General features: G+C 39.0%; 1 protein-coding gene across 3 annotated transcripts in view; it reads left to right on the forward strand.

The window, feature by feature from the left end:
• Nucleotides 1-12,443, forward strand: part of VGLL1 (vestigial like family member 1) — a 56,108-nt gene extending 43,665 nt beyond the window's left edge. For all 3 annotated transcript variants that reach the window (XM_073543555.1, XM_073543553.1, XM_073543552.1), the window contains 3 exons: nt 4,452-4,685; nt 8,281-8,691; nt 10,685-12,443. In XM_073543555.1, the coding sequence (XP_073399656.1) occupies nt 4,472-4,685; nt 8,281-8,691; nt 10,685-10,758 (699 nt within the window). In that variant the 5' untranslated portion in view covers nt 4,452-4,471 and the 3' untranslated portion in view covers nt 10,759-12,443. The remainder of the gene's footprint in view (nt 1-4,451; nt 4,686-8,280; nt 8,692-10,684) is intronic.
• Nucleotides 12,444-14,139: the final 1,696 nt, after the last annotated feature.

Raw genomic sequence — 14,139 nt, forward strand, 5'->3', positions numbered from 1 at the left:
CGAATGTACTGTCTTAGCTTATACACAGTCGCTGGTCATATTTGACTATATTCAGATTTGTGATACTTTCATTCAGGTGGAAGCAGACACAATGTTCTCAGTTGTGTTAGATATGGAATCACTGCCTCGGTAGATGAAAAGATTAGATGGTATTTACTGGAAGAACTCGCCCACAACGGGTTTTGTAACTCCTATTGTCAGCTTGTTAGTTTAACCTCTGTGTACTTCAAGTGTTTAGACTTCAAACTTACTTTTCGTTTTGTCATGTGATTTCTGTTACCGTTCTGTACTGTTTACTAGGAAGAAATTTGTATTATGCTGGCAACTTTGAGAGTTTTACAGGTTACTATGAAATGTTATCTGAGTTGGTCTTTGCCAATCTCTCTTTTTCAACACACCAATTATTTGTCTGATATGATCGATGCTTATTAGTGATGAGCGAACGTGCTTCGATAAGGCGTTATCTGAGCATGTTAATGTGCTAACTGAGTATCTTCGACGTGCTCGAAAAATATGTTCAAGTCCCTGTGGCTGCATGTCTCGCTGCTGTTCGATAGCCGCAACACATGCAGGTATTACCTGTTTGTTAGACAGCTGTTAAACAGCCGTGAAACATGTAGCCGCTGTGACTCGAACATATTCTTCGAGCACGTCAAAGATACTCGGTTAGCACACAAGCATACTCAGATAACTCCTTATCACTACTGCTTATACCTATATCATCTCTATCATCGAGCAATGTGTACAAATGAAGTACTCAGCTGATTGCCATGTTCTAATATTTTAGAGTTGATTATTATTATTATCTTTGTACATAAATAATAAACTTTTGGATTAATATAACATGGCATGCATTAGTCCGAAAATAATTTCTTGCCTGGAGAATTTCTCATTATTACCAATGACAGGGCCTTGGTGCTTACTGCTATCTAAGCACCTTCTGTAGATTTGCCTTTGCTTGAAATTAAAAATGGTATTTCTAAAATCAATAGTTCCCCCCCCCCCCCCCCCGTCCATAGGATAGGGTATAACTTACTGACCTCTGGGGGACCAACAACTGTGATCCTGAGCTTGTGCTTTGGGTCTTGATATGAATGTGCAGAATCTCATCTTGAATGAAGCGGAGGTGTGCATGCTCGATCTCCAGTTCGTGCAATGTTTATGCAACTGCATGAGAAAGCAGAGTAAAATGGTCCTTGATAAGAAATGGAGCATAGGTCAAAGATGTGCTCCTCGGTCTTGAGATCCAGAATGCAATTCTCAAGATTGCTGTGAGACCCTAAGAGATCTGTAAGTAATCACCTATTCTATGGACAGGGGATAAATTTAAAGAGGTATTTCGGTCAACATCAATAGGTAGTTTGGTGTGAATAGAGCTGCAAAACCATGCACAACTTGTGCACAGGATTGGTGCTGGTGGTCGATAAGGACTGGGCTCCAGCACCAATGGGAAAATATTAAAACAACTTTTACCATGCAATTAAAAACATAGTGAGAAAAAACAAAAAGATTAAGAAAGATTAAGGATCCATAAGCTTCTGCTTTTTGGGTTAACAACTCATATTCATAGCTAAGTTGTGCATAGTTTTGCAGCTATGAATAAGGATTGCTCACCCGAAACATAAGCTTCCAAATCCTAAACCCCTTTCCGACATCAGGCTTAAATGTATGCCGATGTCGGACTTCATCTCTTTGAAGGGGGCTGAGCTCACATCTTTTCCGGCACATGTTAGGTGTTTTGAACAGCTGACATGTGGCTTTAACAGCCGCTGGTGGAATCGCGATCCACCCGTGTCTGTTAACCCATTAAATGCTGCTGGTAAACTCTGTCAGCAACACATTCCCTGTTAACACTAAAGATGAGTGCACACAGTGCGGATTCAGCTGCGGATTTTTCCGCTCGGATTTGCAGGTAAAACCGCAGGTAAAGGGACCTGCGGTTTATCTGCGGATTTCCCCTGCGGTTTGACACCTGGACAATGGAACAGGTGTCAAACCACTGCGGAATCTGCAGAAAGAATTGACATGCTGTGGATTTGAAATCCCATTGCTTTGCATTGTACTCTACAATACCTGCGGATCCGCAGGGCCAAATCCGCTGCGTATCCGCAGCAGAATCCGCAACGTGCGCACATACCCTAATATATGTGCTGCCCACCAACAATAATATTTTATGTCCACATAAAAGATGCTAACAAACAGTAAAAAAGTCATTTCATGGCTTAACAGATTTACTCTAAGCAATAATCGTGAGTGAACAGTTGTATAAATGTTCACGAAGACCCAAAAGACTGTGTAAATTGCTGACATTTCCCATAATAGAAAATGACAGCCATTTATTTTATCATTGAGTCACTTTTTTCCTGTTTCTCTCCTAGTAAAACATCTCATCAAGATATTGGTCTGGATAGTTATGTGGCAGGCTTAGGGAGCTCTAGGCATGTAAATCCAAGATGTGGATTTTGTGCTTAGTTTCCTACATTTTATATAGAAACTGCAATGCTGTGATTTGCAATAAAGCATAGGAACATCTTCGAGACTATTTGTTTTCTTAAATGGATATGTTTTGGGCTTAAACTACCTTTGCAATAGGATTTTGTTGACAATTTTGCTCCTTAAAGGCCCTTTTATATCCCTATACATTGCTAGCTGCATAATGAGCTAACTGAAAATACGTTGGGAATTTAGGAGTCTTGGAGCTTCAGATTAGGTTTTTCATTAGTACTGATGCATTTCGGCATTGGACAGGCGCCTTTCTCAGAGACAAGAGGCCACAGATCACATTGAAGTTAATTAAACCCAATTATTATTATTTATTATTATAGCGCCATTTAGGCTAGTTTCACACTAGCGTTACCGGGCGCGGAGCACGACTGCCGCTAAGCTCCGCCCCCGTCCGCACCCCTTTGGGTCAGCTCCTCCTCTGATCGCGTGACGCTGCATGCAATCAGCGTACCCTATATTTAGCACAGGGTGCGCTGGTCGTGCGATGGTACACTTTTGCCGGTGCTTGCGCCCTTTTGGCGCTGCGCCTAGCGCACAAAAACGCACTGTGTTGCATTTTTGTGCGCTAGGCACAGCGCCAAAAGGGTGCAAGCATCGGCAAAAGTGTACCAGCACACGACCAGTTTACCCAATGCTAAATATAGGGTATGTTGATCGCATGCAGCGTCATGCGATCAGAGGAGGAGCTGACCGGAGGGGGCGCGACTGGAGGCAGAGCTTAGCGACGGCAGTGCGCTGCGCCCGGTAACGCTAGTGTGAAACTAGCCTTATTCCATGGCACTTTACATGTGAGGAGGGGTATACATAATAAAAACAAGTACAATAATCCTTAACAATACAAGTAACGGCTGGTACAGGATGAGAGAGGACCCTGCACGCAAGAGCTCACAATCTACAAAGGATGGGTGAGGATACAGTAGGTGAGGGCAGAGCTGGTCATGTAGCGGTTTGGTGGTTACTGCAGGTTGTTGGATTGTTGGAAGAGGTAGGTCTTCAGGTTCCTTTTGAAGGTTTCCATGCTAGGCGAGAGTCTGATATGTTTGGGTAGAGAGATCCAGAGTAGGGGGGAAGCACGGGAGAAATCTGGTATGCGATTGTGGGAAGAGGAAAAAAGAGGGGAGTAGAGAAGGATATCTGGTGAGGATCGGAGGTTGCGTGCAGGTAAATACCGAGAGATGAGGTCACAGATGTATTGTGCCAATTGCAAAAAAATATATGTTTAGCCCAAAATGTATTCATTTAAGTGCAAAAAAAATCCCCAAAGGTGTCCATATTCTTTTCAGGATTAAAAAGGAAGTTTATAAACTATAAATTTTTAGTTTTATTGGTGATCATACATCCAAGAGCCAAAAGGCCCAAGAAAGTAATAGTGCTGCTGACTACTAGACCACGATAATGGTCCTGATGACTCCTGTTTTCTGGAATTACAATGGTTGTTGCCGATGTGTTGGTGCTAAATCTTACATTTGCTGTAAAATAAGAATTTCTAGTAATTATTTGTGAATGGATTTCTATTTAAAAATCCACAAACATTTGGAATTATATTCTTCTTTTGTTCCGTGCAGGTGCCATTCAATTTAGATAGATATCACTGCCTCCATAGACGCTTGACATGAGACTCCCTGTCAGACTCAGCTAGCAGCGACATACCTCCTAGGAGAACAAAAGGAAAGGGTGTTGAAATTCAACACGCCCGATCCTTATTTCTAACAGGGAAGGACCAGGAGGTCACCAAGCACTTTTGAGATTTATCTAGTCCTACTGAAATTGTTGGGTTTGCTTAACTTTTTTTGTTTGGAGCGTTGAAAGTAATCGCTCAGCTCCAACTGATAGTTTTATGGGCTGTTCTGTAGGACTAACCTTGGAAAGTTCATATCGTGTGTTGAAAAATGTATTGATTGATCATGTTTTGTACCAAATGATGACTTTATATTTTTGGTACTTAGGCACTGACCGGCTACAAGACATGGAGGATCTGAGGAAGAGCCCAGGTGAATATAGGCCTAAAGAGCAACCCGTGAAGACGACAGAGATGGGCTCTCGTTGCGTGGTTTTTACTTATTACCAGGGGGACATTAACAGTGTTGTAGATGAGCACTTTTCTAGAGCATTAAGGAATACAAAGGACCCTCAGGATTTAAGCACAAAAAGCAGAAATGAGGACTTTCTACAGAAGAACAGTGAGTATTTTTGGGTACATGGATACAAGTAATATTTAGAAAGCGGAAAGGACATGTTGGTTCAAAGTGTAGGCTAGGTAAGAACACTGACATCCTAATTCAGTTGTGGAAACAGACAGAAGAGACCCCTGTGCATGAACAATATATGGGCCCTTTACCATTCAATGGCTCATAATAATGTACAATTCCACCTGCTTTAGAGTTGGTAGAGGGCCCTTGCTTTTTGGGCCCCTGTGCAGCTGCACAGGTTGCACTAAAGATATATCCTTGCCTGTCCTGGTTGGCCCTAGTATGTGTGTATTTCACTGGTACTGGTAATAATTAAAGAGGTGTGTGTGTATATATATATATATATATATATATATATATATATATATATATATATATATATATATATATATATATATTAAGGGGTTAATGACTATGTTTTAAATACACATTTGTAATGAATAAAATATGTATCTAAATTTTGCACAAAAAGTCACTACAAAATCCACACGCAAATTTCAGTGTGGACTTTACTACAAATTTTTCGGATTGTTTCACAACGTAATTTTTACACTATTTGCGCACAATCATTTTTTTCTTTAGACAACTTCTCTCCATCTTCCCAAGTAGGGCAATGTATAGTAAAAGAAAGCTGTAGGACACTTACGTTACATACACCTGTAATGAAATTGTTTATCCACCTGTATTTTTAGATAGATAATTTGCTGCAAAATACATGACTGCATGCTGTCAGGATTCTCTACTGCTAGGATTGGGCGGTTATGTGACCACATGTATGCGATTTGCATAATTCTGGACACATTTCGACTAGACGTGTCCAGACTCTTTCAGTTCACTGGTATTATGCGAGGCCACCCACGTCTAGTGTGCATGTGACCTAATGTATGTACTGCAAGTTACATATTTGCGGTCACAGACCCACCTGCTCCCACCTCCGAAGAATCCTCACAGCATGTACTGTGTGTGCTATCAAGATTCATGAGTCTACAATCATGTAGAGTGAATGCAGACTTCATCCCCAAGCCTGGACAACCTTTTTAAAGCCTGGGTAAAAAAAATAATTTTCTTGCAGCTAACAGATTTTGGAAAAATGTAAAACTTTTCAATATACAAGTTTAAAATTTCAATTACATAAATTAGGAAGCCTGTTTAAGGTACGGTCCCACAGAATGTATTTATTGGGACCTCCTCATATGTAATGCTGCGGGGAAGTCGCACATTTCACCCTATGCATTGCAAACAGTTAAATTCGAACTAACATTAGAAGCAGAATTTAAGATGCAGAAGATCTCAAACCCCCTGAAGATTTTCCTGAGGTGAATATGCAGTGGAAAAGCCAATGCATTTTTGCAATGTGGGAACACATGCTTAAAGGGAATTTGTCAGTAGTATTTAACACCATAAACTATTTATATGTGAAGGTGGCTCTTTCCAAGACAAGTCCAACGATACCTTTACACAGCCAGTCCGGTCGTCTGTTACTAAGAAATCAGTATTTGAATTGATATGCAAATTAGGCTGAAGATCTGAAACTTTTGTCACTCCAACTCTATTCCCCACCCAGTGCCATTTCCTGCTGCTTGAATGACAACCTCTGTACTGTGTGACTTCAGGCAAAGGAGCCATAAGTCAAGCATGAGGAGACGGTGATGGACGGGCAATACAGCTGGAGCGGCAGAGCCTTCAGATCTACCATAGCTCTTCCACCTCATTTGCATACAATTTCATAAGCTGATTTCTCAGTAATGGACAAACGGACCGGCCATGTAAATGTATTGCTGGACTTGTCTTTGAAAGAGCTACATGTGCATGTAAATAGTTTATGGGGTGAAATCCCACTGACAGATTCACTTTAAGGGTGTCTTCACATGCAAGGTTTTGCTTGCATTTTTTTTTGCCCAAAAACACTTTTATCAGATGTTTGCTAAGAAGTAAAATGGGCAGTGCTGAATGCAACACATACACAGCTGGTGGCATTTTTTCCTCTTTTTATTATTTTGTTGTGTTTTTAACATTACAATTAAATAATTATAAGATGTTCCATGAAGCACAACTAATAATACTGCAACTAAAATGCAGCCAAAAAATATTTTTATAAGGTTAGACTTTGGTCATCCTCACACATCAGACATTTATGGTCGGAGTACGGTCAGTGATGTAGGAGCTGGATGAAGGTCTCCTGACATATGAGGTTGTCGAATCCAGTTTGTAGACCCTCAGCCAGTACGTACAACTTGGCCTGTACAATGTTGCATGTGTTGAGCTGGCTGCAGTTTTAGACATGTGGCCATTAGACAAATATGGAAGGAAGACAACCAGTGCATTTATTTGTGGTGTTCTTCCTAACCCTGATATTCTTTTACACAGAATGCTCCAGTTATGGTGCTTGTTTCTATTGCTTTTTTTTTATATTGTTTCTCTTCTCCATTGAAATAAGTGACCCCCCCCAAAAAAAAAATGTTAAAAAAGTAGAAATAAAAAAGTCACCAAAAACGTATGATACATATTGGACACCAAATCAAAAAGCCAGAAAAAGTTTTGTGTGAAAGAAAGTGTAAGGGTAAAAGCACATTAGCATGCACGAAATCCGTAACATCATACACTAAGTAGAGTAAATTGCAAAAATCTCACTTACCCATTGCAGAAATGTTTCCAGTATATAGTGACCTATGGTGCTGATTTTAAAATCCACTGCAAGTTTATTATTTCTGCAGACTTGCGAGTCTATTATTTCTCAAGACTTGAATCAAAGGTTTCATACTCCAAATCCACGTTATGCAGAATTTTGAAAACTGAGTTCCTCGCTTGTAATTCCTAATTAGGGAATCAAAAATAGTTCCAGCCATCAAATTAGTTCTTGGTAGAGGAGGTATTAATGTCAACTTCACTCCTGGTCTATAGTAGTGGAGAAGGTAATATCTGCTGCCCCGTGGTTTCCATCTTTCTTTCTTGTATTCTGAATGTGATGCTTCCTGCACTGAGCTGATCATACAGATCAGCGCCTGGCAGGGGCGGAAAGATCTACGCTTGGCTGTGACTGGACAGCTGTCAAATTTTCTGTATGAACCGGTCAGAACTGTTAAGTAGACAGTCTGTGCAATCATCAAGAGAATCTATGGAGTTTGCTCAATTACGCACCCATTAAAGGACTGATATTCTTAATGGTTGCACCTACAAACAGCCTTGATCCATTACAGGAGGGTTATTTTTTTGGGGGGGGCACTGGATTACCATTCTGGAGTAAAGTAATCTTGTAGATAACATATTGTAATAACACAATTATATGTGCCACCTGAGAAACTAAGCTCTGATACAGCTCTACAAAGTGCAGTATTTTGCGACACTGTGCATAATATAAGACACCTTTGGTTTTTGCTGTGCCAGGCATTTGTGAACATGTGAAAAAGTCAAAAACTGTTGGGTCGGAGGCCAAAGTTGCTCCATAAACCACATAATGGTGAATGGCCCCATCTGGGATTCCAATGGAAACCCCCATACAATGCTAAGTGGAAAATTTGCCATTTTTGGAGGGTAACATTGCTTCAAAGAAAAATCTAATATATCATTCTTATTATCATTCTTCCAGCAAATACCATGATGATGGATGAATTCAGCTGGCCAAAACCTTACCAAGCCAACCCATCTGTCCGGATGGCATCGCCTGTGTTATCATCTCTTACCTCTCCACCGGAGCATTACTCATCAGCCGTTTACCAGCAGCATCAACAGCACCATAGTCAGCCTTCAGATTTATGGCACTTTCACCACTTTGGACCTCCAAGCCATGTTAATTCTGTGTATCATCACCCCTCCGTCTCAGAGTATCAAATGGTACCAGGTCCTGATGGAAAATGTAGTTCATTTCTCAATCTTCTACAACCTGATAGATATCCAGGCCCCTTACAGGAGTCAATTTCAAAGCCAGATCACCTCACATCAGCAGCTGCGGGATCTTCCATACCCGAAAACCTCAATCAGCGAACAAACTCACAAACAGGTAATAACGCAGATATATAGGTGACAACAGACAAATCAACTTAAAAAAAAAAATTATTTACACAAACTCAAAGACAAATCTACTGAATACCAAACGTTGAAAATACTTTGCTATACTTATGTACTGAATTTGTGTTACATTCTCCATTATCTATCTCATTGTTACAGAAAGTACTCTATTCCCCTGCTGTAGATTGTTTTAAAGCAAAGTTTATTTTTTCTGCACCAGGAAAAAAGGAATTTTTCTAAACAGGAAAATAAACCCTTTTTTTAAATGTACATAGTTTTTATATTTTCTTGCTGTTGCAGCCCAAAATACCTGAAACTACATGTTTGCCATAATTGACTTGTCAGCTTTGCTGTATAGAATGGGGCAGATGATAAGAGCCATCGCTTTATTGTGAGAGGGTGGTCAAGATAATTCCAGTTTTATTACACTGTTGGAGGTCTAGATACACATATAAGTGGTTTGTCTAAATCTTCCATGACACTCTCTTGTTTCTGGGGTTTATTCTGCACTCCATCACTTCTTGGAACTTAATAGTCTGACATTTCTCTGTCCATTGGCTCCCATTCATATCAACTGCCATAATGCAATATGTAGCCTCCTGTTCTGTCTGTACTTATAATGCAGAAAGGAAATGTGCATCTCAAAGACTAAAAAAGGCAACAAAAAAGTTTTTATGAATAAACAATAAAAAGCTACAATGTTAAAAAAAAGCAAAAAGACAACAAACCCCCCCCAAAAAAATAGTTTACATTCCCTATAATACACTTATGATATCTTTTTTTCTACTCTTTGGACAAGCGAGTAAAACTTAGCTAAAAATGTTTTTCTTCTCAGAAGAGACCTAACAGGCAACAAGTAGTGGAAAAATTGCATCAAAATTTTGGGCACACACTATTTGTATAAATGAAACCAAACCAATAAATTGAGTAAAATTAGACAAAGGTGTCTAAAGATATCAAAATATATAATCCAGCCTGAGCCTCTGATAAATCTGTCATACACTTACTGATACAGGAAGAGTAAAAGGAAGACATTGATAGCTCAATGCAGTCTACAACCCTCCTAAATATTCTTATGAATTGCTTAAAGTATATGTAAAGTACTTTATAAATTTAGAATGGACAATCTGTGATGGGAAATGTCTTGGTTGTTGGAGATATTATCTACTTCTATTCCTCATTTTTAGTAATTCAAGGAGGGAAATTCTTTCTGAGAGCAATTTTTGGTCATTTTACATATGGCCGTATTGCCCTTATTTCTGCCTAATTCAATAAAGTGTTTCATAAATTTGGTGCATCTTTTAAATATGATACTTATGTATAGAGATATTTCTCTATTTTTTACTCTACCGCCCAACTGGAGCGAGTTTACGACTTTTTTTTGTGACTTTTTCAAAAGTCACAATTTATAAATCTGACTTCAATCTAATTTGCATAGATAACCAAGTTCAAATTATATTCACTTCTTAGGCTGTGTGCACACGTAAGCGTTTTTTTCGCGTTTTTGTTTAAGAGTTTTTACCGGCAAAAATGCTTAAACGCTTACAAGAAGCATACCATTCATTTTAATGAATTCTGCACTTTCTGTGCATATTGATGCGTTTTTTTTCGCGAAAAAACGCATCGCAGTAAAAATGCAGCATGGTCATTAATTTTGTGGAAAAACTCCCATTTCTAGCTACTTTCTATGAAATTGGGGATGCACAAAAAAACATAAAAACGTGAGTTTTTTGCGCAAAAAACGCACGGAAAACGTGCAGAAGCGCGGAGAAAAAACGCGCGTTTTATGGGAAGGAGTCCGGTTTTCTGTCAGGAATTTTCTGCATACGTGTGCACATACCCTTAAAAGTGATGTAAAGTAGAACAAAGTTGACATTTTTATATGACAAAAAGTTTGCCCAAATTTGCTCTGAACTCTCACCCTTCCCCGAAATTCTCACTCTTGCGATTGAATATTTTTTTCACTATTTTTTTTTTTTTTTTAGGTCTTCATCCACAGGATAGAAGAAAAGAATATTTCCATGGACAAGAAAGAAGGAAGGATTTATACTTTTATTAGTTGGTATTTTCGTTACTTTGTTACGAATGCAGCATTTTTGCTCATGTGTCTTATTATTATTGTATGCAAAGGACTTTTGTGCTAATTAAAAAAACCCTCAAAGCTTTTAAAGTGATATATTTGTAGATATGTTTTCCATGAAGAAATCAAATTGCTTCCACGTTGAAGAGGTGCTTTGTTCGTTGCTGGTGGTTAACTTATTATCAAGATAACATGGCCAATAGGGCACATTGAGCATTGAAATTTACGGGTACAATTTTAGTTTTTGGGCTATGCTTCTGAGTTGGGACAGGTGAGGGATCCCTGGGATAGGAACAAGACAGAAGTGTTCAATATCACTAATAGGCAAAATAGCCTTTTCACAGAGAAAGAAGTCTTGAATACTAGCGTGACCTATTGGGTTGTCAATCCTAGAAACCAATATCGATCCTCTAATGAGCCTTGCCACATGACTTAGGATAAGAAGCCAAACTAGACACTCCATGTGCAGACTTGTGTTTCAGGAAGCTTGCCCTTCATCAGTGCATAGCAAACTTGTGATTTGGGATTTTTGCCCTTCATCAGTGCAAAACATGACATCCGGTGTGGCTGCGTGAGAAATACTAAGGTAGGGCGTGAGTTACTGATCCTCTGCAGGTTAAACAGTTTGGCACTTCCACGTATTAGTATGGTAATTGTACAACTGGCAACGTGAGGAATGTACAATCTTGGATTAAATATTTAATTCCAAGTATCTATTAAAATACTGTATAATGCTATAAAATTCTAACTAGATAGCTAAATAAAGCATTAAGAACAATGAAGTTCTGTGTGTTATAGAAAGAAGAAATGAGCCTGAAAAAGTGATTTTTATAAGACCTTGCTAAAGCTTGATCTTTGAAAATATTGTATCTTTTTCTTCTCTTTTGTATTATATTTTTAAACTCTATTAGCTTAAAGGAATTGTCCACCTTTGATGACTTTTTTTACATAAATGCATGTCTTTTGGGATAAAAATAATTTTTCCAATTGGGTTTCATTACAAATTTTTGCAAAGTTTGGCATTTATAGGGTCTTTTTTCTCCACATTTAACTTTAATGTGGTATGAGGCCATAAGCAGCTCAGAAAAGACAGATGAAAGAGTTAAAAACGGCTCATCGGACTGTCATAGCGGGCTAACTGATGGATTTTCAGTTAACTCATCCTGCAGCCAGCAATAGACAACAACATAGGGGCTACAGAAGGCAAATGGTATGCAATTTACAATGAAACCGAATTCCAAAAATTATTTTTAGACCAAAATACATGCAATTAAGTAAAGAAAAATAAATTGTCCATAAAAAATGGACGACTCCTTTAAGAATATACTGTGTTTTGTGGACCATGGGACACACCAGATAACACATCAAGATTTAAAGTAATGTGTCCTTCCTTGAACTTTTCCTTATCACAGCTGTAACATTTGGGTCCCTGTACTTGTAAACCAAACATAGAGCCCGTAGAACTTGATGGAAATGTACAATTGGTACATTGGAATAATGGCTCGTCAACTATCAGTTGGTTGTGACCATTTTATTTCACACACAAGCATTTAATTTTTTTTTTTCAGCTAAAATGGGAAAATAATACAGTATTGTCTTCCGCTTGTAATATATTTCCATGAAAAAAATAACACATGTAATAAACAAACATTTTAAAAACATAATTGTGAAATTATTTTGCATTTTTACATATGAGAAAAGCTAAATACCATATATACTCTTGTATAAGCCGAGTTTTTCAGCACATACACGAGTGATTATCCCAGAAGACGGTGTGGGAGGGGGAGGGGCAGAGAAGCTGGCCACAGGAGGAATGAGCCGGCGGATGCAGCTGTAACTGTGCACGCTGCTAATGAGAAATATTCACTGCACTGGCAATGAATATTCAATTCTCTTATAGCATGCACAGTTACAGTTACAGCTGCAGCCACCTGCTTCCAGCAGCTGCAAAAAAAAAACACCTTTCCACTTACATTCCCTGTGTGCCCACACAGCATCCTGTTCCCATGCAAGCAGCTCCTGCGACCGAGTGATCACGTGTCCCGGCTGAGTGGAGAGAGGTGAATATTCATTACCTTAATGAACCTTGACAAGTGAACGCTCGGCCGCAAGAGCTGCTGGCGCCAGAACAGGATGCTGCGAGGGTGTGCAGGGAAGGTAAGTAGGAGGTTTTTAAAAAAAATGTATGCTTTTCTCATGGGGGCCATGCATTCAAAAATAGGGATGAGGAACCATGCATACACGGATAGGGATGAGGAGCCATGCACACCAGGACAGAGATGAGGAACCATGCAGCCAAGGACAGGGATAAGAAGCCATTCATACAAGGACGGGGATAAGAAGCCATTCATACAAGGACGGGGATAAGAAGCCATTCATACAAGGACGGGGATAAGAAGCCATTCATACAAGGACGGGGATGAGGAACCATGCATACAAGGATAGGGATGAGGAACCATGCATACAAGGATAGGGATGAGGAACCATGCAAACAAGGATAGGGATGACGAGTCATGCATTCAAGGATATAGATGAGGAACCATGCATACAAGGACAGGGATAAGGAGCCATGCATACAAGGACAGGGATAAGGAGCCATGCATACAAGGATAGAGATGAGGAGTCATGCATACAAGGATAGGGATGACAGGACAATGTTTACCCGGCTTATACTCTAGTCAATACTCTTTCTGTGGCAAAATTAGGTTCCTCAGATTATACTCAGGTCGACTTATAATCGAGTGTATACAGTAAATAGATTTGTCTGTTGTATCTACCCATGAATTATTCACATACATTTGCATAATAATATTGATTGGATCATTCTTCTGTCAGGGTCTCAGTATCGTCTGACTCCTGCTGTTGCCACCCTTGGTAAACTATATTCAGACTATAAGATACACCCCCATTTTCTCCCCAAATTTAGGGGGAAGAATGCATTTTCTAGTCAGAAAAAATACGGTAGTCAAATAAACAAGCAAAAAATTGTTGTCACCATAATTGTACTGATCCGTAAAACAAACTATTTTTTTTAAATTCCACTCCACTTGGAATTTTTTGTACTTTACTTCATACGAAATATATTAAACTGAATGGTGTCAGTCAAAACTACAACTTATCTCACAAAAAAAGTCCTCATACAGCTATTTTGACAAAAAAATAGAAAAATTATGGATTTTGGAAGGTGAGGATAAAAAAGTTTTGAAAAAAAAATTAAAAACAGGTAGAACAGGTGAGTTTAATCTGAGTGCTAAACCAACTGTATTTCTCAGATACAGTAAGACCCAATTTGCACTGATCTCTCCTACAATTTCTGGATTAAAAAAAATTAAGAACAGACATAACTGCAAGGGGAATAAA

This window comes from Dendrobates tinctorius, unplaced genomic scaffold (assembly GCF_039654945.1).
Source record: "Dendrobates tinctorius isolate UK_male_01 unplaced genomic scaffold, ASM3965494v1 ptg000133l, whole genome shotgun sequence".
In the NCBI taxonomy this organism is placed as follows: domain Eukaryota; kingdom Metazoa; phylum Chordata; class Amphibia; order Anura; family Dendrobatidae; genus Dendrobates; species Dendrobates tinctorius.